The sequence below is a fragment of the Urocitellus parryii genome, chromosome 3 (genome assembly GCF_045843805.1).
Source record: "Urocitellus parryii isolate mUroPar1 chromosome 3, mUroPar1.hap1, whole genome shotgun sequence".
In the NCBI taxonomy this organism is placed as follows: domain Eukaryota; kingdom Metazoa; phylum Chordata; class Mammalia; order Rodentia; family Sciuridae; genus Urocitellus; species Urocitellus parryii.
Window position 1 is genome coordinate 169,931,432 of NC_135533.1, and position 25,849 is coordinate 169,957,280.

Genomic DNA, 25,849 nt, shown 5'->3' on the forward strand with positions numbered 1-25,849 from the left:
CAGAATGCTTGCCCTTCACTCCCAACACCCAGAAGTCTGGGCAGCACACCCTTAATAATGGAGTCGGGGCTTTCTAGAGGGACCAAGGTTCTCACCCACAGAGCTCTATGATGTTATTCCCTAACAGGGAGCTAAAATGCTGCAGCTGCTGTTTTTTTTAAATGTTTTGAGCTGTTTGTATTCATTTTGTAAATATGTCCCTGGGTTTTGTAGTCAAGGGCACAGTGCCACAATATCACATCAAATAGAACAAAACAGGATGTCAATGAGGGAATTCTAACTTCCAAAGTCCCCATGTTCAAGGCCTGATTTATAAAAACTTCTGGAACCCCATTAACCAAAATGGGCCATGGAATAGAGCAGGCGATTATGAGATTTGTTAGATCAACATCAGTTACACTGAAAGTACTGACAGCCATGATTCAGATATGCTTTGGCGAGTGCAACTGCTGAGTTCAGCGACAGCGCATTTGAGAACTTGCCATCACAAAAGTTAGGAGCAACAATGGAAAAGTTATCCTATGCTACTCTTCCTTAAAAAGCAAAAACAAAAAAACAAAAATAAAGCAAAACAAAAACAGCATCTCAATGAACCTGCCTTGAACAACACTGTCTTGGGTTCCCTGTGAAAGAGTTCAGACTACTTGAGAAGAAACACAGGTGGCACATACAGATCTCACCAGACTTGGAGAGATCACAAAGGAGGGGCCCGAGAGGTGGTCTACAGGCTTCTCATTGGAGACATGTCAGACAAAGATATTCAATCAAGAATAGTCAGATTTGCTAAGGCTACCAGAACCAAAGACAACACACACAAGCAAACCACATTCATCATTTTCTTTTTGCTTTTGGTTTAAATATGTGACTGGGATACTAACAGAAAATGCAGTTTAATGTAATTAAATAGAAAAGCATTACAGAGTGGGCACAATGAATTGAATAAGGACTTTGTATTCTATTTAGCAGTCATGCACATTGGTGACCAAGAAAGGATTTACAATTCATTGTCAAAAATCCTTTTAAATGGTCAGCCTTTAAAGGATGGCTGCAGCAGAACAAGGCGAACTGAATACTGGCATGAGACAGAATATCAACACAACCTAAAGACTGGCTTTGTGTTTTCTCTTGGGAGTTCTCTAGAATATAACTTAGGGTCTATTTATATTTTCTACTGTAGTGTTCTATCAAGAACAGTCTAGGGTGAGAATATCACCAGACCATGCCCACAGCCAGGGAAGAGCTGCTCCCTACTAGGTCCCAGGGGTGGGCCCAGGGCCCATTTCTGGGGCACAGGGAAAGCATTGCCCATATGGGAAAGGCAATACAAGACAACATGGATGATTTCAAACTTTGAATCTGTCATGAGAAAAGGCTACAGACTGTGGCCTACTCCTCTTGGAGAAAAAAAAAAAAAATGAAGGAATTTCTTAAAGTGGAAAAAAAATGGTCTTAGCTCCTGTTTTTACCTGCAACAGGTGTCAACTGCTGATTGAGCATCCCCATTGGTGTTGGTGGTGGCACCACCCCCATGAGAGCCCCCACAGGGGTGCCTGCTCGGGGAGAAGCACTCGGCTGTTGTTGCTGTGCTGCTCGCTCTCTCTCCTGCTGCTCAGCAACTTTAGCTGCCCGCTCTGTAAAGGCATTTCAGATTTTCAATTCTGTTTTTAACCCAGGAATTCAAAATACCATCCATTGCATTCAACAGGACTAGTAAAAACACAGGCAACAGTTCTGTCTCAATGGAAGGAACAGTAGATGACTAGTCTCAACACAGGAGGAGTCGGGCCGATTTCACTTGGTAACCTAGAATCCAGCTTTCCTATCCCATCTTGAGAACTGGTCTGCAAAGATTTCAAGAATGTTAAGACTGCAACACACATTCAGAAAGCACAGATTTTATTTAAACACATCACCAGCGTAACCACCGTGGTTAATCTCACGAGGCACCCTGAAGATGAGAAGCGCTACCATTATTCTAGTATTAATAGCATTACAGATTATTTATAATTTCAACATGAAGCAATTCCATGGCCCATTATAATTTTTGGCACAATTGTTACTTACTATATTTTCCTGATTCCATTTTACTCAATTTTACTGAGATTGAGGACTCTTTATCATTAGTATCATAGGTTTAGCAGCTGAAGAAAATTAACTCTGTAAGGGAAAAGTAGCTTACTGCCTGTTTTAGGGAAAGTAAACAGCTGATTTCTATATTCTAATGAACCAAAGAGGTCACGCTTAATAAATCCCAGGGAGAAAAAAATGTATGATTCTCCAGGCTATGATAATCAGAAGCAGGTAATTAATATATAAATGTACGTAGCAATGGACGATGTTCTAAAAGAATCAGGTTTCCTGAAGCTGAGTAGTTCAAAGCTGACCATAAATCATCCTAAATCAGCAAGAATTACAGAATCCACAATGCAAGAGAAGTATTTGCCTGTGGTATTTCTGGGCTGGACTGTTACCTGTCCCCCTATCCCCCACTTCTCTGCATCTCCAGAGCCAGCAAACCCAACAGTCATGTTCCTATCCTTCCTGGAGAAGTAGTTCCAAAGTTCCCACCACACACAGTTTATTCTGTTTCACTATTCATAAATAGCAAATGCTCCCCACTCTTCAGATGGGCAAATGGAGGATGGGAGACAGGTAGTCACTTGTTCAAGGATACAGAGAACCAACAAACCATGACCCCCACCTCCTGATAATCACAGTCAACTGCCACACACTAATACTCCAAAACATGGAATTCAAAAGGATACTACTGATCTGAGGAGGGGAAAAGAGCTCAAGGTCATAAGGCTTTAAAGAGAAATTGAGAAGCAACAGCTCCAGTTTTCCTTTAGGGTAAAGAATGGGAAAGTCAAGCAAGTCAAAGGCCGCTGGCTGAGACAAGAGTTGCCTACAGAGACTTATTACCACTCACTAACACTCCCAATTTCACACACCCTCCGCAAACTGAGAACACCAGCATGAGGTTGATAAAGGCCATTTGAACAACCTATTTCCTTGAACTAGCAATAAAAAAAAACCATTGATGATCTACACCTCCATGTTAAATTCTAGTATTTTCATTATTCAAAGGACATGGTAAAATGGGAGAGCAAAATAAATAAACAACCAAACAAGCAAATAAATAAATAAATAAAATTTAAAAAGTTTGAAAAACAAATCCAGGCCTCTGCATCAAATATTGTGACTATCTGTTGGATCTCTGTGGGAGAAGTTCATTTGGGCTGTCCTGGAAAAAAAAGAATCATTACAACTAAGCCAGTCAAACTCCTAACTCTAGGTTTTGAGTTCATTGGGTGGGGAGACCAAAAGTTCAGAGTCTTAGGTAAGACTCATAGTCACATAACTCACCTGCACTAGGTTCTTCCTAAACTTGAGATCCCTATTTGAGTATAAGAGAACTTTCTAAAAGCCATCAATCTCTCCCTCCCTGCACCAGTGTTTCTACCTTTACATTATCTCCACATCTTATTCACACCTAAGTAACCAGTCACTCAGTCCTGGCTTTATTTGCCTTGGAACTGGTTTTATATCCATATTAGCTTAATTTCCAACACTCCTTCATCTTAGTGATGTACTTGGTCTTGATTTGCACTGAGGCAGAAATATCAAAGTTCTAGATTCTTACAGAACTCACTAGGATTTAAAGAATAGTTCTTCAGGATATTAATAGGTAGTACACAAATTCCTGGTCAAATTTCAGAAAATGCCAGATAATAAAAAACAGGATCTTTAGAGACTAACTTAGGAAAATGGTCTTAGAGACTAACTAGGAAAATGCACTTTAAGTTTCGAAGATAAAGAGCTTGGAATGTTGCTCAAATTGGTTTTGCCACAAAATGCTTTCTGATTATCTTGCAGGATTAGGCTTCTGCAGAAGATCCTTAAAGAAGCCTGCCAGTTAATTTTATAATAATCAATTGTCACAAACGAAAGGAACAAAACTTTTTTGAAGAGTTTCTTTGAAGACTCATAAACTTCAATAAAGAGGGCAGCCTTAACATTTAATTTATATTTGCTGGAGTTAGCCAAAAAGACTAATGTTTGATCATTACAAGAGGATGGCTCTAAACTATCAAAATTCTATATAAAATTCTAAATGGAAAAAAATATGGCTCAAAGGTACAAAGTCCTGCCTAACCTAATATTTAGTATTAATTTCTTTATCAAAGCCATGCCTAATATTAAAAACAATAATAATAACAGATGGGCAATTTTTGTTTTGTTATTATTATTGTTTTTAATTTGTTCCTAATGACTAAGAACCACCAAATCCTTGAATGATACATAGCTCACGGCTCAAAGTGATATAATTATAGAGTAAAAAGAAAATAAAGGCAGTGGAACTCAAAGAGATCCCAAATGCCTTAACGATAGCTATGAATACAGCACTGGTCACAAGTTGCCTAGCAAATTAAGTGCTTCAGTCAAGCCTTAGCGGAGAGTTTAAACATATCAAGAAACAGAAGATCACTGATTTCAAAAGTCCCCTTTTGGATGAATTTTAATCAAAATTATATTTAACATCATCATACAGTCATTCCCCAGCTCAACATATGTTGGGTGCTTACAGAGCTCAATGAAAGAAAATCATGCAATTTTTAATAGTAAAAATATTTTTTTTGAGAAATTTGGGGAGGGGACAATACTAGGATCAGCGGCCAAGTCAGGGGCAGCAATCTGCCTAGTCAGAACAAGACTGGCATCTATTCTGCTGGTTATCATCAGGAATAGTTCCCAATACAAGGTTCATGTGTGTGTGTGGCAAGAACAAGAGAGTAAAACCTGTCTATGCACGTGCATTCCTGAAAACACCCCCTTGCTTCAAAGGCTGAGACAGTTGCGCCTAGTCCCTATTTACCTTCATATTCTGCCTTCTTGGCTGTCTCAAGGTTTCTCCACTCTGTCCCCACCAGTCGGCTGAGCTCCCCAAAAGAGTAGTCTGGGTGCTGGGCCTTAATCACAGCTCTCATCTCACTGCTGAACAGGATGTAGCCACTCATGTTGATTTTCCGTTTGGAGCCTTCCTTCTTTGCACTGCCTTTGGCAGACTTTGGGGTAGACTGTAAGACAGAAAACTCTTATAGTGCATCAGAACATTGCATTTAATTAACCGCTCAAGAGTTTCTGGAAGCCAGGAACATGTGATCCAAAAGTTACTGTTTTATAGCACAGTTTGTAGCTGGCCATTTTCTTGGTCAAAACATACCTCTTTCTTGCCTCTTACCATGTAAGAAATAAATCAAAGTTTCACCGAATTCCATGACTGCAATCTCTAGTGATGACCTCATAATTAAGCTTGAGAAAATTCTGAATGAGAAAAAAATACCAACAGGAATCACCTCAGCCAAAGATGAGGTTCTAAGGAAGGAGAGATTTAAAAGATTTGGGCAGTGGGCTAGGCACAGTGGCATACGCCTGTAATCCCAGCTCCTCCAGAGGCCAAGGCAGGAAGATCAAGGGTTCCAGGTCAGTCTGGGCAACTCAGTGAGACCCTATATTAAATAAAACTGAAAAAGGGCTGAGTATGTATTACAGTGGTAGCATCTTTGCCTAGTGCATGAGTCTCTGAGTTCAATTCCCAGAACTGTAAACAAACAAAACCCAAAAGAATAAGAACAATGAAAGCTTAAGAGTAACAGGATGATACCATTCCTTTACTGCTTTTCTTTAATAGAAAGCAAGGAGAGCCTTCTAATTAAACTTGCTATTAAACAAGTTAAATAAAACTCAAAGAAGATTTAAATTATTGGGGCTGGGGATGTGGCTCAAGCGGTAGCGCGCTCGCCTGGCATGCGTGCGGCCCGGGTTTGATCCTCAGCACCACATACCAACAAAGATGTTGTGTCCGCCGAGAACTAAAAAATAAATATTAAAAAAAAAAAAAAAAAAAAAAGATTAAAAAAAAAAAAGATTTAAATTATTAACAGCTTAATGACATGATAAATACAAATGTTCTGTCAATTAAAAATAAATATATAAACAATTAAATACAAGGCATTGATAAAGAAAAAAATCTGGGGCTGGGGTTGTGGCTCAGCGGTAGAATGCTTGCCTAGCACATGTTGAGGCCCTGGGTTCAGTCCTCAGCACCACATAAAAATAAATAAAATAAAGGTATTGTGTTTGACTACTTCTAATAAACAAAACAAACAAATACATAAATAAAAGAAAAAAGAAAAAAAAATCTTTTTTTTTTTTTCCTCCCTGTAGAATTCTAGGTAGAGGTTCATATATGGAAGGGCTGGATGTCTCCTTAATTTGGTTTGTGCCAGCTGCAAACCAAACTTGAGAACAAGACAAGTAAAAGGAATGTGTCACCTTTACCTGTGGGGGTGTGTAGGGCATGAGGTCCAGTTCACTGGACAGGGGAGTCTGAAGCTGAGGTAGAGAAGGAGGTTCAATGACCTCACTATCTTCTTCTCCCATCTCTTCAACATCCTCATCTCCACCTTCTAACTCAGCAAATTTAGCTTCTAACAATTGGATCTTCTTTTCCAACAAAGGTGAGGGCTCTTTCTGAGGAACAATTGGTTTTCTGAAAGAAGTAACATTAAAAAAAAAATAAAACAGTCAGGTGGGCACAGTGATGCTCACCTATAATCACAGCTACTCAGGAGGCTGGGCAGGAAGATTTTAAGTTTGAGGCCAGCCTGGGCAAGACTCTGACTCAAAATAAAAAATAAAACAGGCTAAGTATGTGGTTCAGTATAGGGTGTCCCCGAGTTTGATCTCTAGTACTTTAATCAATCAATCAATTTTTAATAAGTCACTTATTGTGACTTGTGCAATCTGCAGTGTCACATACTTTAAAGGCATTAAATGAATTTAATAGCATTTATGAAGTCACTTCTACTTAGAAAAGCTTGTTTTTGAAGGATCCCATGGAACACCCACAGAAGCATTTTGCTCAAAGTCAGAACCAGTTTTCTATACATGGCAGAAAAAGTTCTCATAATCTGTGGAATGGAGCACTCTCCTCGGAGAGCATATGAAGCAACTACTTCTGCCTTCATTTTATAATTATTGGCAGCTACAAGGACACTGTTAGAGCAGTTAATGGGTCCTAGCAGATTATAAAGCTTTTCTTTTCATATTTAACTGAATTAATATTTTCTATTTGAAATGTATACTGCTCTAATTTAAGACCAAATTTTAAGAAACTCAAAACACTGGGCTATACTATTTTGATATGAATTAAGTTTTTTCTTTTTTTTTAGTTGTAGTTGGACACAATACCTTTTTTTTATTTACTTATCTTTATGTGGTGCTGAGGATCAAACCCAGCACCTCACACTTGCTAGGCAAGTGCTCAACTGCTTAGCCATAATCCCAGCCCCTGAAATATTCTTTCTCCCTTAGTTTTTTAAGATCTATCAGGCTGGGAATGGTGGCAGATTCCTGTAATCCCACCAGCTCAGGAGGATGAGGCAGGAGGATCGAAAGTTCAAAGCCAGCCTCAGCAATTTAGCAAGACCCCATCTCAAAATAATAAAAAGGGCTGGGGATGTGGCTCAGTGGTTATGCACCCCTGAGCCATTAGGTTTGATCCCTAGTACCCAAAAAAAAAAAAAAAAAAAAAAAAAATCACCTGAAGTAGTAAATTTCATCATCTACCACTTTAGCAGAGAGCGAAAACCTCTTCAGTCCCTTGAATTTCTTCATCTGCTTGTCACTCTCATTGTAGCGACTCTCACAAAGCAGAATGTCATTTTCTGGTATTTCAGTTGGCCTGCAGGAGAGGAAGTCCTTGAATGACAACACAGCACACTTTCCTGAAAGAGCAAGTTGGAAAGAAATTAAAGGAATAAATTGTAGACACAGTTTATAATTTTTTAAAAATTTTATTAATTGTTTTTTTTTTTGGATACTAGAAATTGAACTCAAGGACACTCAATCCTTGAGCCACATCCCCAGCCCTATTTTGTATTTTATTTAGAAACAGGGTCTAAATAAATTAGTACCTTGCTTTTGCTGAGGCTGGCTTTGAACTTGTGATCCTCCTACCTCAGGCTTCCAAGCTGTAATTTTTAAAAAATTTGGCTAGACACAATACATGGTATTTATTTTTATGTGGTGCTGAGGATCTGACCCAGTGCCTCACCCACGCTAGGCAAGCACTCTATCACTGAGCCACAACCCCAGCCCCTAAGCTGTAATTTTTAATTAATACATTCATACTGAGATATAAGTAGGTGGGCTTTTGGGAAAAGAAAAAGAACAAGAACGTCTTAGTATGGAGACTTGGATCTATGAGTATGACCAGTCATACTTGTCCCTTCAGTCAGATGAATGAAACCTCCAGTTTATGCTTAGGCCAACAAGAACAAATACAAAATTAATTTAAATGTCACAAGATTCAAAGACTTACACAATATGCCTATAAATTATTTATGACTTGATTACATAATAACAGAGAAACATTCTGATCTCCAAATAGCAAATGATTGTCATGGGCCTTTATTTTCAAAAGTGTTTGTCTGAGAACCTCCATGCTTGTTCCCAGAAAAATTATATATATATTATTAGAGAGCTTGACTCAGGATGTAGCATTCATCTCTGAGAAGTGAAGGGCACCCTACTCTGGAATGTGTACACCTCTGTTGTTCTTAAATAAATTTCTGTGCCTTGCTTTTAGTGCATCCTGGAATTTTCTTCAGTAACAAAATTAAGAACCCACCCAGACTGAGCTGAGGTCTCTTTCCAATGACAACATGACACAAAATTATTAATTGTTTTTTTTGGGTACTACACACAGACAGTAGAACTGACAGTCTACAAATAAACCCATACAATTGTGTTTTGTTGGCAACTGATTTTCAACAAAGGTGCCAAAGATAATTCAATGGGGGGTGTGGGAGAATGATTTCATCAATAGATGGTTCTGAGACAACTGGATTTCCACATGCTAAAAATGAAGTTGGAGTCTTATATCAAACCACATACAAAAATTAATTCAGAATCAAAGCACATGAATGTGAGACCTACAACTACAAAACTCTTAGAAGAAAACCTAGATGTAAATCTTTATGACATCTGATTAGGCAATAATTTCTCAGATGTGACACTGGAATAGCACCAGAAACTATAGAAAATGAAGGTAAACTAGAGATCACAAAATCAAAAACTTTTGTTTTCTACAGGATACTATTAAGAAAGTGAAAAGACAACCTATACAACAAAATATGTGTGAATCATATATCTAGTAAAAGGCTACCGACTGGGGTTGTGCCTCAGCACTTGCCTAGCACACGTGAGGTGAGGCCCTAGGTTCGATCCTCAGTATCACACAAAAATAAATAAAATAAAGGTATTGTGTCTAAAGACAATTAAAAAGTAAATATTGAAAGAAAGGGTAGCACCAGAATATAAAGAACTCCTACAACTTAACAATTAGAAGACCAATAACCCAATTAAAAAATGAGCAAAGGATCTCAATAGACATTTCTCCAAAAAAGATATACTGAGTGGTAGACAAGTACATTAAGTAATGTTCAACATCATTAATCATTAGGGAAATGCAAATCAAAACCACAGTGAGCTGGGCACAAGAGCTCATGCCTATAATTCCAGCAACTCCGGAGGCTAGGGAAGGAGGATCATAAGTTTGAGGTCAGCTTGAGCAACTTAGGAAGATCCAAGCAACTTAGCAAGACCTTATCTCAAAAAGACTTGGGGATGTAGCCCAGTGGTAAAAGCAACTCTGGGTTTAATCCCTAGTACCAAAAAAAAAAAAAAAAAAAAAAAAAAAAAAAAAAAAAAAAGACAACGGTAAAATAAATGTGTCAGGAAGGATAATGCAGAAAAAATGGAACCCTTGTACATTGGTGGAGGGAATGTAAATGATGCAGTTGCTGTGTAAAATAGTTTGGCAGTCCTCAAAAAATTAAACATAGGGGGCTGGGCTGTAGTTCAGTGGTAGTGCACTTGCCTAGCATGTATGAGGCACTGGGTTTGATCCTGAGCAACACATAAAATAAATAAATACAGAATTACTGTATCACCCAGTAATTATGCTTCTAGGTATATATCAAAAATAATTGAGGGGCTGGGGTTATGGCTCAGTAGTAATGCGCTCGCCTAGCACGTAGGAGGTGCTGAGTTTGATTCTCAGCACCACATAAAAATAAATAAAATAAAGGTATTGTGTCCAACTACAACTAGAAAGAAAATAATAATTGAAATCAGAAGCTCAAACAGAGACTTCTACACCAATAATCATAACAGCATTACTCAGGACAGAAAAAACTTACATGTCCATCAACAGATAAATGGATAAAAAGGTGGTTTATATTTACTATGGAATATTACTCAGACTTAAAATGGAATAGAATTCTGATACCTGCTACAGTATGAATGAAAATTTTATGCAAAGTGAAATAAACCAGACACAAAAGGACAAACATTGCATGATTTCACTTATACAAGTACTGCAAATATGCAATATTTACACAGAGAATAGAATAGAGACCACTAGGGGTAGAGGGGTAGTGGGATATAGAGAATTATTGTTTAATGGACAGAGTTTCTATTTGGCATGCTGAAATTCTAGAAATAGACAGTGGCATTGAGGATACAACTGTTCAACTTCTCAGAACAACAATTACTTTTTTTTTTTTAATAAACAATCACTGGATGCCAAAAAATATGGCCTTACAAATTACTGCCTCAGAAGTTTACAAAGCAAGAGGTCAGAGAATGAGAATGGATGCTAAAGGCAGATTTCCAGGTAAGGTCCACTCTGGCCCCTCTCTGTTCCAATCCTAGGGAGGTTGCTGTGGCCAGTCAAATGGGGCAGTGCAGCCTAGGAGCAGTTCAGCAACTGAGAGATTCTAGAGATCTGTAGCACAGACTGGCTCTATTTCTAGATTGTTTATTCACTTGGGGACCTTTAGAGGGTCTATAGCATGTCTTCAATTAGGGTTGGTCATACTCAGCTGTACCACTAGGTTGTTCAGGTCAACCGGGCTGGAGCAGGGCCTGGTGGCGCACACCTGCAATCCTAGCAATCTGGCAGGCTGAGGCAGGAGCATCAGAAGCTTGAGGCCAGCCTCAACAACTTAGCAAGGTCCTCAGCAACTTAACAAGATCCTGTCTCAAAATAAAAAATAGAAAGGATTGGTAATGTGGCTCAATGGGTGGCAAAACTCCCTTGGGTTTAATCTACAGAACAGGTGTTGGGGGTAAGACTAGAGGAGATACTGGTGTCTCAGCTACTTTGCTGGCTGTTGTTCATTCTGAGGGTATCTATAACTTCCTTTTCATTGAATTTCATCTCCATCAGGGAAATGAAACTGAGCATCAGCTCCAAATTCTCTTTCCTCTGAATCTTCTTGAAGATTTTTGTTGGCTTATCTCTGACCTCTTTATTTACTGTATTAGTCTCAGTAGCAGTCTTGGAGGGTCCCTGTCTTGTCTAGTGGGCCTTTGCTTGATTAGAGATGTCTACAGTTGGGCCTTCTGAAAGCTCAATTAACTACTCCATGGTATAGAGTAATTCAGTCAAAGGGATCTTGTGGCTCTGCTCTCAGGAAAGTCCGTCACCATGAGATGCTACCATGGAGCTTCATCCACTTGTTCTTTTTCCTCTTTGTTCAATATAACATCTTCCTTCCTTCTATTTTTTTCCCCTTTTCCAGTAGTGGGGATTAAACCCAAGGGCACTTTACCACTAAGTTACATATCCAGCCCATTTTATTTTTATTTAATACTTTTTTTTAGTTGTTAATGGACCTTTTTATTTTATTCATTTATATGTGGTGCTGAGAATCGAACCCAGTGCCTCACATGCTAGGCAAGTGCTCTATCTGAGCCACAACCCAGCCCCATCCAGACCATTTTATTTTGAGATAGGGTCTTGCTATGTTGCTGAGGCTAGTCTCAAAATTGAAATCCTCCTGCCTCAGCCTCCTGAGTACCTGGGATTAAAGATGTGTACCACCATGCCTGGCTACATATTTTTTTTCCCTGTTTTTAAATTTTTCATTTTGTGAAAGGGTCTTGCTAAATTGCTGAGGTTGGCCCTGAACTTATGATCCTCCTGCCTCAGCCTCCGAAGTTGCTGGGATTACATGGCTCTTCTATTATTTTTGAGAAAAGGTCTCATTATGTTGCTCAGACTGGCTTCAAACTCCTAGGCTCAAGTGATCCTCTGGACTGAGTAGACTTGGGACTATAGGAATAAGTCACCATGCCTGGCTCAACATTTGCCTTCTAAACATAATTCAAACATGACAGAGTTCATTGTTAATAACATTTGTTCCACCTTCAATAAGTTCACACCAAGATTTTCCAGAATTCTGTCTATAAGTCTTTCATGTTGGTCTAGACCACAATCCACTCCATACAGTAGGAGAGCAAGATGGCTACTGCTGGGAATATTGCATCTCTATGTTTTAGAATAATTGGGACATCTTTATCTTGGATATTCTCTCCAGAGATTGTTTCAGTATCATTCCTGGAATAAGCAGATATTAATTTGTGATGGGTTACTAACACTTTGGGGATCTTCTTATTCTTTTCTTTCTTTTTTTTTTTTTTTTGGTGTGTGTATGTGTGTGTCTGGTGTGCTGGGGATCCAACCCAGGACCTCACACAGGCCAGGCAAGCGCAGTACCACTGAGCCACACCCCAAGCCCACTTTTAGGGTCTTTTAAACTCGTATAAACACAGTGGTAGAGGCAGCACACTCCTTTGAGCTCTATGGAGGGATTGGTAGTTGCTTTCTCCAGTCACTTGACATCACTGGCTACGTTGGTGGGCAGCTGCAGTACTTTGCCTACAAAGATCTTTTCTTCCTGTGGCAATACCTTGATGCCTCCACTGGGCCCTGCACCTGTCACCTTGGCTCTTAAGGTCCCCAGGAAGGTGGGTAGAGTGTCACCTTCTGCCCATATGTGCCATTGTTGGGACACTTCCACCCCTGTCACTTGCAGCAGTGTAGGCAGTTTCCTTGCTTCTGCCACTTGAAAATAAGGATTCTGAGTTTCTATAATTATCTGGGAACCTAGAAGGCCATGCATATGTAAACGGTAGGGTTCATGATCAGAAAAGACCTGAGAAGTCCCTAAACTCTCACCTGTGGCTGACCTTCGAGCTTTGTGCAAGCAGGAAATAAAGGTAGAGATGTAAACTGCATGGCTAAATGCTGAATGTTGGTGTGCTCCAACACACACAGGGAATCCAGCTGCAAATACTGGGAGTTTTTGACTCTAGGCATTTAAGAAAACCTTTGTCAAATCACTATCTGATCACTAAGCTGAGAGAACAGAGACTTCAGTGACCACACACAATAAAGACACAATTTAAAAAATGTTACTGAACAAAGAATTACAATCCATAAAAAGCAACAACAACAAAACCTAAGAAGAAAGGAGAATCTGATTTTCAGAGTTACCACACTGTAATATTCAAAATGTCCAGTTTCTTTCTTTCTTTCTTTCTTTTTTTTTTTTGTACCAGGGATTGAACTCAGAGGCACTTGACTACTGAGTCACATCCCCAGCCTTATTTTGTATTTTATTTAGAGACAGGATGTCGCTGAGTTGCTTAGTACCTTGCTTTTGCTGAGGCTGGCTTTGAACTCGCCATCCTCCTGCCTTAGCCTCCTGAGCTGCTGGGATTACATCTTCTCTTCACCCTCTGTCAGTAGTAGGGAATGAACCCAGGACCTCATCATGCATACTAGGCAAAGCACTCTACAACTTAGCTATATCCCCAGCCCTTTTTATTTTTTAATTTTGAGACACAGTCTCGCTAAATTGCCTAGATTGGCCTCAAACTTGCAACACTCCTGCCTCAGCCTCTTGAGTAGTTGGCATTAGAGGTATGGGTCTTTGTGCCTGACATAATATACTTCCCAACTACTCAGGAGGCTAAAGCAAGTGGATTCAAAGTTTGAGGCCAGCTTAGTCAACTGAATGAAAGCCTGTCTCAAATAAACATAAAACAGGATGGGGAAGTAGCTCAGTGGTAGAGTACTTGCCTAGCATGCACAAGTCCCTGGGTTCAATCCTGCAAAAACAAAACAAACAAACAAACAAAAATCAAAACAACCAAACTATGAGCAATCAGGGGTTGGGGGTACAGCTCACTATAAGAATACATGCTTAACTTTCATGAGGTCCTGGGTCAATTTCCAGAACAAGAAAACAAAAAGCACAAGTCATCAATATAAAACTTGTGAGACTAATAATCTTTTAGGAAACCATTACAAAAGATGTAAAAACTCCTGTAAGTAAGCTCTAGAGGTGACTCAGGGTCAAGAGAACACAATAACTGAAAACAAAATATGATGATGGATACAACCAGATGTAGGAAACAGAATATAATGTGAACACTCAGTAGAATGATAGAACAAAAACCAAAACACGCAACAGCGACAATAAGATTACCAGGATTTAGAGTCCAACACAGACCATGAGTTTCTTTTCTTTCTTTTTCCTTTCCTTCTTTCTTTTTTTTTTAAAGAGATACACAGGAGAGTTTATTTGTCAGAGCTGACAAATAAGAGCCATCTCTCCATAGACAGAGAGGCCCCATGAGGTTTTTTTGGTACTGGGTATTGAACTTGGGACGCTGCATCCCCAGCTCTTTTTATTTTGAGAAAGGGTCTTGCTAAATTGTTTAGGACCTCACTGAGCTGCTGAGGCTGGCCTCAAACTTGCGATTCTTCTTCTGCTTTAGCCTCCCAAGTCACTGGGCTTATAGGCAGGCATGCACTACTGTGCCCAGCGGACTATGCCTTTTTTTTGTTTGTTTTGTTTTTTTGGTGACACTGAATATTGAACTTGGGGCACTCTAACACTGAGCTACATATCCTCAACCCTGTTATTTTGCAGTACTGGGGAGGGAACCCAGGATCTTGTGCATGCTAGTCAAGCACTCTACTATTAAGCTACATCCCTATCCCCATTTTTATTTTGAGACAGAGTCTTGCTAGTTGCCCAGGTTGGCTTGAACTTGTGATCCTCCTGCCTCAGCCTCCCAAGAGGCTAGGAACACAGACATGTACACTGTGCCAAGCTCCTGCTTTATTCTTACAAGAGCCACAGTGATTCCTCCTTCTAATATTCGTACCAGCTTATACCACCACTGTGCTCAAACCCCTCTGAGGACTTCCTATCCACTCCAAGCTCAATCACTCCATCGTTTACAAAGCCTACTATGACTGGATGCCCAGCTACCTCAGAGAGCTCATTCCCTTATATACCGCTGCTCTATTCCAGTTACCCAATTTTCATACTATATGTCTGGAACATGCCCAGATACTCTACTTTAAGGCTTTTAGCTGCGCCTATAAGAGAGCAAAACCTGATATTCAAATGGGCTTTTTCCTTACTTCTCTAGGGTTCTGTTCACATGTCACCTAGCAGCAAGGCATTTACTGAACAAAGGACCTTGTCTCAACACTACCCTCAATCCTTTTACTTTATTTTCATTTATAGCTCTAACCATGGCTTGATATTCTACACATCTATTCTTTAATTTATTTACGGACTCACCAACCTTTGCCCCAATGTAAGTCTTTTAGATGGCACAGACTTTGTTTTGCTTATTGCTATATACCTAACATCTAGAATAGTACCTAGCACAAAAGTAGTATTCAATCAAATTTTAAGCAGTTAATGGATTAAATGAAAAAATATAAATACCTACCCAGAATACATGTCATGGGACAGGTTTCTTCCAGATTACTCAGAAACACTTCTTTTTTGTAGAACATTTTTGTGGGCTCATGCTCTGTTTCTTCTGGGTGAATGAAAATGGGGCCATAAAAATATGCAGCTCCATCTCGGACCCACACTTTTTCAATTCTTGGGGGGAAAATGGAGAAATTACATCATGATAATTCCATTCTTGAAGGATTAATCTAGTAAAAATTCTATTAGCCAAAACTTAAAGAGTATGTGCCATTCAACAGTATTTGTCTTACTGAAATTTATATAACTTCATTAATTGCCCTCCTCCTTTAAGCATACAAGATACTTAAAAAGAACACAGGGTCCCACTTATTTGAAAAAAATATCCATAATATCAAGATATGTAATTTAATAGTTTTATCTGACTTTCAGATTTTCTTCCTGAAATATGCATATAAAACTAGAACTAAGCATCTTTTATTGGACCTGTAAATCCAATAAAGACACACAATTTCTATATTTGGAGTTGAATCACATGAATGGCAGACATTCCTTCAACACAAAGGTTCATAACCTTTTTGAAAGTCAAGATCCAGTCCGGTTCACTCCTTGAGAAACTGATGAATGCCAATTAACACCTCCTTAGAAACAACAACAAAACATTAACATGTACTATGTACCAGATACTGTACTATTTCTCACAACCAATAAAGTTGATATTATTGTCCCATATTTTTGTGGTTCCTGGCATGAAGCAGCATCTTCTCTTTAGCTAATAGTAACTCTAACCTTCCAGTTCCTCAGGCCCAACACACAAGTCACCCTGCCTCTCAGACCTCACATTCCATTTATTAAGTAAATTATTAATTTGACCTTCAAGGTAGTACACTTTGCAACACTCTGGTCTGAGACACCATTATTCTTGCTTGGATTATTTTCAACGGCCTGTAAGATCTCCTTGTTCCTACTCTTGATAGTCTATTCTTAAAAACCAGCAGGCAGAATAATCCTCTTACAACCTAAGTCAAATGTCACTCTGTGCTTGAAACAATACAGTGTTACTCCATTTAACTCCATAATAGTATAAGTCCCTACAATGGTTTTTGAAGCCCTACATGATTTGCTCACTACCACTGGCTCTTCCCAACTAACTCTTCCCTGGCTCACTCTGCTAGTTGCAACTTCTGCTGGTTTGAACAGGCCTGGCATACTTTTCTCTCAGGCCTTTACAAAATCTGTTCACTTCTCCCTGGAATGCTTTTCCCCTGTACTTTCAGAATTCTTACTCCTTCTGTTTCTTCAAACATTGGCTCAAATGCCAGCTTCTTAATGAGGCCTGTGCTCTAGACCATTCTCCCTGCTCTCACTGTACACATCTCTCTTCACCCAGCTCTATTTTTTCAACAGCATATATCATGATCCACTGCACTACAATTCTACTTATTAAAGATGTTTATTGTTTATCTTCTCACCAGAACAAAGTTCCATGGGACTAAGAACATCTGTTTTATAAACTAATGTATTCTCAGAGCCTGGCAAATAATATAGTAAGTGGTTACTGATTGATGTACAATGAGGAGGAAACAGAAATAGAGGCAACTCATGTACTTAAGAACATGCAACTAGCAGAGCTTAACCAAGATCTCCTAGAACCAACTACTGGGTTTTTTTTTGTTTTGTTTTCCTGTTTGTAGCACTAGGAATCAAAGCCAGGGCCTCTAGCATGCTAGGGAAGTACTCTACTACTGAGTTTCATCTCTAGCCTTCAAATACCATTGTTCTTAACCATAATCCTAATGACCAACTGAGTACCTGACTCCTTGAACTTTTGCCATCTAACCTTCCTTACATCAATTTACTTGTTCATAAATATATGAGCCCCTACTATGTTTCATGCACTGATTTCAGCAGAGAATACAAAGTTGAGCAAAAACAGAGAGTTCCTATTTGCAGGGTATCTGGAAATCCAAGGTATGGAAACTAGACAATATAAATATCCATGTGTGATACTCTTTCTTTTTTTTAATATTTATTTTTAATTTTGGGTAGACACAATATCTTTATTGTACATTTATGTGGTGCTAAGGATCGAACCCAGTGCCTCATGCATGCTAGGCGAGTGCTCTGCCACTGAGCCACTAAACCCCAGCCCCATGATACTCTTATTTCTAACAAGGAAAAACATAGTGCCTAGGGGAATGGGAAACTGGGAGACAAGCCAGTATATAGGTAAAGGAAAGGGTTCTTTAAGGATGTACTATTTCAAATTTAAGCTTAGAATTACCATACAAAATGGGCAGGGAGATTTCTGAGCTGAGAGTTAAGTAAATGGTGGGAAGAATGTAAAAAATGTGTTTTTAGAGGTGAAAGCAGGGGAAGCACGGTGTGAAAAGCAGCTAGACAAATTGCCAGGGGAGGGACTTATGTCTTAATTATTCATGTCTACTAGCCCCAAACCTCAGAGTCAACTTTATCTTCCCTATTTCAAGGATATTCACCTGCCCACGCGGGGGCGCACCAGACCATGGGACTTGATGAAGACACAATCGCCAACCTTCAGCCACATGTCATTGTAACGAAGCTGCTCAAAGTAGTGGCAACCTGGTTCACCGTTGGACATTTCCACAGGGACATCTTCTTTTTCCTGTGGTAAAGGAAACTGGCTAAAGAAAAGCAGCCAACCATGAAGGACAGGACAGAGAAGAAAAGAAAGCAGGACTTTCCTTCACATCAATGTAAGGGAAAAAAAAAAAAAAAACTTAAGTAGAAGTTTTGATGAAGGTTAAGAAACCAAAAAGTTAGGTGGTTGAAATTAAACTGCAGTAATCATTAAAATTTCTAGATATTTTTCATAAAATAACGTTAGCCTAAGATGCTTTTATCCCCTCTCCCTCTTTCCAATTTCTGTATCTTTGAGTCTGGCAAGGACTTATTAGCATTCAGAATTGGAAAATTTCACATACTTTTATAGATAGTGTATAAGAAGCAAACTTCATATAAGCTCCCCATTTATTGCACTTACTTGAGCTCCCTCAATTCCTTTTATTGGTTTTTAAACTTTTTTTTTTAAATATAAATTCAGCCATTCAATTTTTAGGGTGGCAAAGTTCATTTACTGTCCATTCTGAAAAGTAATACTTCCTTTTTGTCACCTCCAAGAACGAGAAATCAAGTAAGTTGGTAGTTGCCCAGCCTTTGTGACTTATTTGTGTACAGAAAGAGTTTGTCTCCATCTTTTCAGTTTTAACCACTGATTAAGTCTTTGAAGAAACAAGACAACTGGGAACTCCCTTGACCAGGAGATTCACTCATCAGGACAACAGGAGGACTCCCTCCTCACACCACAGAAGTGCCCAGCAAACTTATCCCAGACAAAGTAGGAAAGAGGAGAACAGACAAATTTTAGGAGATGCACCAGAGTGACAGGATAAGATTGGCTTTGGAAAACTTGATACAACCCTCTCTTCTTGAGACTAGTTAAACATCCCTGGAAAGGTAGGTAAGAACAGACCAGGAACGTGGAAGGTGCAGAAGCCACAGGAACCCACACCACCCAGAGTGGAAAGGAAGAGAGTCCACGTTAGAAGCCTTCCTTCCCTGTCAGGACTCCTCCCTTTTTGCCACTCTGCCCTTAAGGGCCCATTAATCCTCCCAATCTGGTCTCTTATCACCCAACCCAAGGAGTACACTTCTACTCTAGGAAAAAAATACAGAAGAAAGAAGAGAGCTAAAGCTAGAAGCCTGGCACTCTCTGCTGCCTCTTAGTTTCTTCACATTAACAACTGACAGACTTTAAAGTTTTACTCTTTATGCCGACATGAAAAGGAATAGTAGAACCTGTGTAATAAACACTCATAATGTTTTTGAATAAACTGCTGGATCTGTTACCTATTAGCTGCTGTGAGGATGGGCAAGTTACTTGACCTCTTGTGCCTTAGTTTCCCCATCTATAATATAAAGATCACCGACAGTGTGCCCACCAAACAGAATTGTTCAGAAGCTTAAATAATATAATTCATGCTTACCTACACAGAATTATTAACATAATGACATGTAAAGACTTTTGTAATTTGAACAATGCTTGCATTCCTAGAATGTACTCCTCTTTCTTTGGTCAAGTTTTCTAAAAAAATAATTTGATTTCACTTGAAAAATAATTTCCCCTAAGAAATTTTTGGCCTGGTATTCATAAATGAGACTGAGCAATAATTTTCTGCTTTTTATTTTCAAATTGTGGAATCCAGATTGTTTTGGCTTTATAACAACTGGGGAGTTTTCTTTTTCTCCATGCTCTGAAACAGTTCAAATAGCATTTAAATTATACGCCCCTCAATTAAATAAAGGAAAGCTCAGTACTATTTGGGATTAGCTTTTTGACACTTTCAGTTTCTTCATGTTGTTCACTTGTGCTGTATCTCTTCCTGATTCCACTTTGACAATTCATATCCTAGAAAATTATTCATTTTATTTTGGTTTCCAAATTTATTTAAAATGTACTGACTAAATTTCATCCACCTTTTGTCTGTCTGAGCTTACTGCCCTCCCTATCTTCTTTCACCTTTTTTGAACTTTTTGGGGATTGAACCCAGGGTGCTTTACCACTGAACCACATTCCCAGCCCTTTTTATTTTTAGACAGGATCTCGCTAAATTGCTGAGGCTGGTCTCAAACTTGCAATCCTCCTGCCTTAGCCTCCTAAGTTGTTGGTACACCAACATATTCGGCCTCTTTTACCTTTATTAAGAGAGTTGATAGTTTATTTCATTGGACTTGTCAAAGAATTAGCTCTTAAATTTACTTTTATTTATTTAAAGATTATTGGTCTTATGGTACTGGGAAATGAATCCAGGGCCTCAAGAATTCTACACAAGTACTCTACCAGTGACTACATCTCCAGTCTCTGGATTTACTTTTTAAACTCTCTATTTTTTGCTTCTACTCTTTTTTTTTTTTAAGTAGTAAGTCCCCCCCCCCCCCTTCCTCTGAGTTTCCTCCTCTCTGTTCGGCTAAGGTTTCATACTGTCAATCATTTTCTGAGTTTGAATACTTTAATCACTTGTCTTCTGGAACAGATATTTGGAGGTGTAAAATTCTTTTTTTTGTGTTTGTTATCTACATACCTTTTCCAAGTTAAAATTATCTTCAACTCGACTGTCCTCTGAGTTATCTGTATTCTTCTCATCATCCCCTTTATCTGCATTTGCAAATACAGAGGCAACTCGAACCACAGGCAGAGGTACATCTCGAGGGACAAACCTAACTGAACTGATGGGCATAGTCCACAATTTAATTTTCTTAAAAGATTTGGTTTTAGCAGAATACCGTGATTCACAGACAAAAACATCCTCATCTCGAAAGCTTTCTGGGCATAATTTAAAGTATTCCTATGGGACATAAAACGAGACAAGTCAGGTAAATTTTCTGAACAAAAACAAAAAAGTAATACTAATCAACCAAATAAAGGTTAAACTATGAAGACTTTCTAGCAACAAACCAGTAAATAACTAGAGATCTAGGAATATTTCCTTGCCTACTGAAATGATTAAACATATACCCTTTAACTTATAATATGAACAATTCCATTTAGCTTATCGATTACCCTTTGAGAATATATTAATATTTCACAGAGTTAGAAGTCAACAGCTTTGGACAGGACTCATGTACCTCTATCAGACAGATAAACAAAAAGTACACCTTATTACCTAAAAACCAAACTAATAATGTATAGTGATTATTTTCAGAAAATATCACTCTTAAAATTAGCCTGGCAATAAGTTAACTTCACACAGTTAATAAGTGTAGGCAGGAAATGGTCTTTTGCAACCATATTCTGGTTAATTTCTCCCCAAATCTCCACATAGAGCTATACAGATACAGCTTAAAAACAGTTTAAATTTTATCCCGAGCAAATGATTGATATTTTTAGAACTAATTGATTTTCTTACCTTGACAAACATGACCACACATTTGCCTAGAATTTTACTAACAGGAACTTTATTGTAATAGTCACTCTTAAAAACTTCTTTTTCTAGAAATTTTCGTGTAGCCAGATGGAATGTTTCATTTGGCCGATAAAACCAACAGCCATACAACCATTTTTCACCTCAAAAACAGAGAGAGAATCATCATTAACAGAAACCACACATTCTTGTCAAAATGAGGAAACAGGGGCTGGCTAAGTGGTAGACTGTTTGCCTAGCACGTGTGGGGCACTGAGTTCAATCCTCAGCATCACATAAAATAAATAAATAAGTAAGTAAGTAAGTAAGTAAATAAATAAATAAAATAAAGGTATTGCGCCATCTACAACTAAAAAAAAAATCTAAAAAATATATTTTAAGGGCTAGGGATGCAGCTCAGTGGCAGAGTGCTTGTCTAGCACGTGAGGCACTGCATTCAATCCTCAGCACCACAAAAAATAAACAAAATTAAGCGATGATGTCCATCTACAACTACAAAAAAAAACTGTTTAAAAAAATAAATAAATGAGGAAATAATCCATCAAGTCATTATGCCATGGTCTAAACATATAGCACTGTGTTTTTTCAGAAGACAATTTCCTAATTTCTTAATATAATTACCTTATAAGGAATTATACTTTAAAATTGTGAAGTAGGAGGAGAACTAAAAAAAAAAAAAATGCCACTTTTCCGCTTACATTCAAAGACATGCATTATGTAGAAAAAGAAAGGTAATGCGATCTGTTGGGGTCAACACACACTTAAGTTCTGTGGTTTAGTAAGGATATATACAGATATACTCATAGTGTACAGCTGAAGGAATTAAAAAATATCTCAGGATGGGCAATTGACAAAACTAGATTGCCTGGATTACATTTTCCCCTGTCTTGGGTTTCATTAACTTTTTTTCCTCTTTTTTTGGTACCAGGGATTGAATCTAGGGTGCTTGACCATTGAACCATATCCCCAGCCCTTTTTATTTTGAGAGAGGGTCTCATTAAATTGCATAGGGCCTTGCTAGTTTGTTGAGACTGGCTTTGAACTTGTGATCCTCCTGCCTCAGCCTCTTGAGTTGCACTTGGCTGGTTTAATTAACTTCTCTTCATTCTCCATGTCTCAAAGGCCATTTTTCTAGAAAGATTTATCAATGACAAATTCTAAGCCAAAGCACAGTGTCTTTCTATAATAATTTATTTTTCTTATCTCCAGCCCAAACCTTTCTGTTCTGAATCTCTGCCATCCTACAGAGCATTTGGTTAAAAAATGTGTTTTTAATAGGTTATCAGTTGAATGAATAAATTTCAACTAAATTTTAAAAAACTTATTTTTCTCATTCAACTATGACACTGATGCTGCCCAACAGTGTTATACTCTGGGTTTATAAGGAGGGTATGTATTCACATTTACTGATATGATTACATTTATTGAGACAAGAGAAAAACTATAATTGGAAGGCATAAAATATCTGAATTAAAATTTCTTTCTTGAGGAGCAAAAAGAAATAAAAGAGCCACATCTTCCCAATGTACCTTTGATTTAAAATAAACTTACCAGCTGAATCTTCCCACAGTCTCTCAATACAGACTATATGTGGTTGTAGGTTGGCTTCTGCAGGTTCCACATAGACATAATCTCCAACATGGTACATGCTGTTCTTAAAGCTGCAGTCCTGGCTATATGTGCGATGTAAGCCTGACAGGCCAGTAGCACCTGACGAATCTTCACTCTTTTCAGCTTCTTGTGTTAAAAAAAAAAAAAAAAAGGTATTTAATAAAAGAAAATGCTGCAATCAGATGCAAGATTCAAACAACATACAATAATACATTTAATTCTGTTTGTCACATTCAAAGGGAATAGTCAGAAAAAATAGTATGATCTTCACATTTTCAATATTGCCTTATTGGGGGTGGGGGGTGTGTAGGGGTCCTGCAATGTTGCTCAAGCTTTTTTTTTTTTTTTAAATTGGTCTCAAGCTGGTCTTAAATTCATGGGCTCCAATGATCCTCCTGCCTTCTAAGTAGCTAGGACTACATGTGTGCATCACCACACCCAACCTCAAAATTGCATTTTTGAATTATAATCAACTGCCATTAATTTCAATAAACCCGTGAGATTCTATACATTAAAAATAATCACCTTAGTAATATATGCCAGTCATTTTCAGTAATTCAGAAAGGTATAAGGAAGAAAATAAGTCACTTATAGATCATGTAATCCTAGAGAAAACATCTGATGTACTTCTACTCTATCCTAATGTTCCTGAAAAAGTTTTTCCTAACAGTTATTACATGGTTATGTCACAATTAATGGAGTTTTAGAATTGAGAAAATATGGAATACGTGTATTCTGTAAACCATATATGTGTGTGTATGTGTGTGTGTATGGACATACATATACACAATATATCATTAATATTTTCTGAAATAAAATGCTTTTGTTCAATAAAGACTTTTATTTTTGTTAAATAAAACATTTTCATAGTTCCAGTATAAGCTATCATTTGCAAATACCACAGAGTGTTTTTTGGTTGTTGGTGGTGGTGAGGATAATGCTTCGCCCACCTATTTGATAACTTCCTTAGGATAATTTTACATAAATAAAAGAACTGGGAATAAGCATTTAAAATGATTTTTAATGCACATTCCAAATTAATCTCCAAAAAGCGTACTTCAATTTAAGTTCCTTACTGATTGACTACAAGGGGCCTCTGTCTCCATTCTCTAATACTGGCATTACAATAAAAAAAAAAATAGTTTTGCCATATTTTTTTAAAGAGAGAGAGAGAAGAGAGAGAAGAGAGAGAAGAGAGAGAGAGAGAGAGAGAGAGAGAGAGAGAGAGAGAGAGAAAATTTTTAAATATTTATTTTTCAGTTTTCAGTGGACACAACATCTTTATTTTATTTTATGTGGTGCTGAGGATCAACCCAGTGCCCTGTGCATGCTAGATGAGCGCTCTACCGCTTGAGCCACATCCCCAGCCCCAGTTTTGCCAATTTTGATGAAACGTTACTTACCAGTAGAATAAGCAAATCCCTTGACATACAAAGTAGACCAAAAGGTTCTTGAGAATTTTACACCAGCAAAAACAATATCATGGACAGACAAGGGCACAGAGTACAAAAAGTCTGAACAACCCCCAAATTCTAGATACACGAAACAGGCTGATAAAACTAACAAGTTGCAAGCATCTTTCATGAAAAAGGAGGATTTCAAGGGCTGAGTACTAAGCCAGAGGATGTTCTCAGTCCTAGAAACCCACTGGGATTTGTTTAGGTGCATTTAAAAATTCCTTGAAATCAGTAATACTTTTTTCCATCTCCCTGTTTTTGAACAGAAATATCTATACATGTCTCACTGCCTTCAAGAGCAAAGAAACCGGCGGCTCCCTCCCAAAGTTGTATAGGTCTACAGATAGAAAGGAACTGTGTACCATGATGTTTTATATCTATAGCCTCATTTGGGACTTCTGAGCTGAGGATATTTAGATAAGGTTTTGGTACCTCTTAGAAGGGCACTACTAGTAACAAGTACCTAAAATTATGTTAGTGGTTTTGAAATTGTGCAGCAAACAGACTGGAAAATTTCTCAGAAGTGTGCATGGTGGCTTACAAGTTTGAGGCCAGCCTCAGCAAGTTAGTGAGACTGTATCAAAATTAAAACAGTAAAAAATAAAAAAGGGAGATGTAGCTCACTGGAAATGCTGGGGAGCTAGCTCAGTAGGGAATAGCCCTGGGTTCAATCCCAAACAAACAAAACCCAAAAAACAAAACAACAACAAAAAATTCTCTTTTTCGGGGAAGCATGATGACAAAAGTCTAAATTGCCTTGGATTAGATTGTTAATAGAAAAATGGACAACTTTTTTTTTTTTTTTTAATTGCTGGGTATTGTAGCACAAGCCTGTAATCTCAAGTACAGTAGTTACTTGGGAAAATGGAGCAGCAGGGAGAGAAAGTTCCATTCTGGCCTGGGCATCTCTCTAGACCTTGACTCAAAAAGAGCTAAGGATGTAACTCAGTGGTAGAGAGTCCCTGGGTTCAATTTCCAGTACTACACACACACACACACACACACACACACACACAAAAAAAAAAAAAAAAAAGGAAAAAGAGATAGACAGCATGCTAAGAGCTAAACAGCTAGAAGGGCCAAAGGGGTTCCCTATTTAGTATAAATCCTTTTACTCTTCACCCTTACCCTCAGATTTGTCTGGAATCTGAAGTCTTGGGAAGGG

General features: G+C 38.2%; 1 protein-coding gene across 9 annotated transcripts in view; it reads right to left on the reverse strand.

The window, feature by feature from the left end:
• The window catches only part of Pbrm1 (polybromo 1), a 92,929-nt gene that overhangs the window by 9,383 nt on the left and 57,697 nt on the right, over positions 1-25,849 (reverse strand). For 6 of the 9 annotated variants that reach the window (XM_077796202.1, XM_077796201.1, XM_077796209.1 and 3 more), the window contains 8 exons: positions 23,168-23,353; positions 21,602-21,759; positions 20,777-21,040; positions 18,155-18,300; positions 15,673-15,830; positions 7,607-7,790; positions 6,343-6,553; positions 4,877-5,078 (listed from right to left, as the gene is read on the reverse strand). In XM_077796202.1, the coding sequence (XP_077652328.1) occupies positions 4,877-5,078; positions 6,343-6,553; positions 7,607-7,790; positions 15,673-15,830; positions 18,155-18,300; positions 20,777-21,040; positions 21,602-21,759; positions 23,168-23,353 (1,509 nt within the window). Of the gene's footprint in view, positions 1-1,466; positions 1,632-4,876; positions 5,079-6,342; positions 6,554-7,606; positions 7,791-15,672; positions 15,831-18,154; positions 18,301-20,776; positions 21,041-21,601; positions 21,760-23,167; positions 23,354-25,849 lie in introns of all 9 variants that reach the window. The other 3 variants (XM_077796208.1, XM_077796205.1, XM_077796200.1) reach the window with 2 other exon arrangements.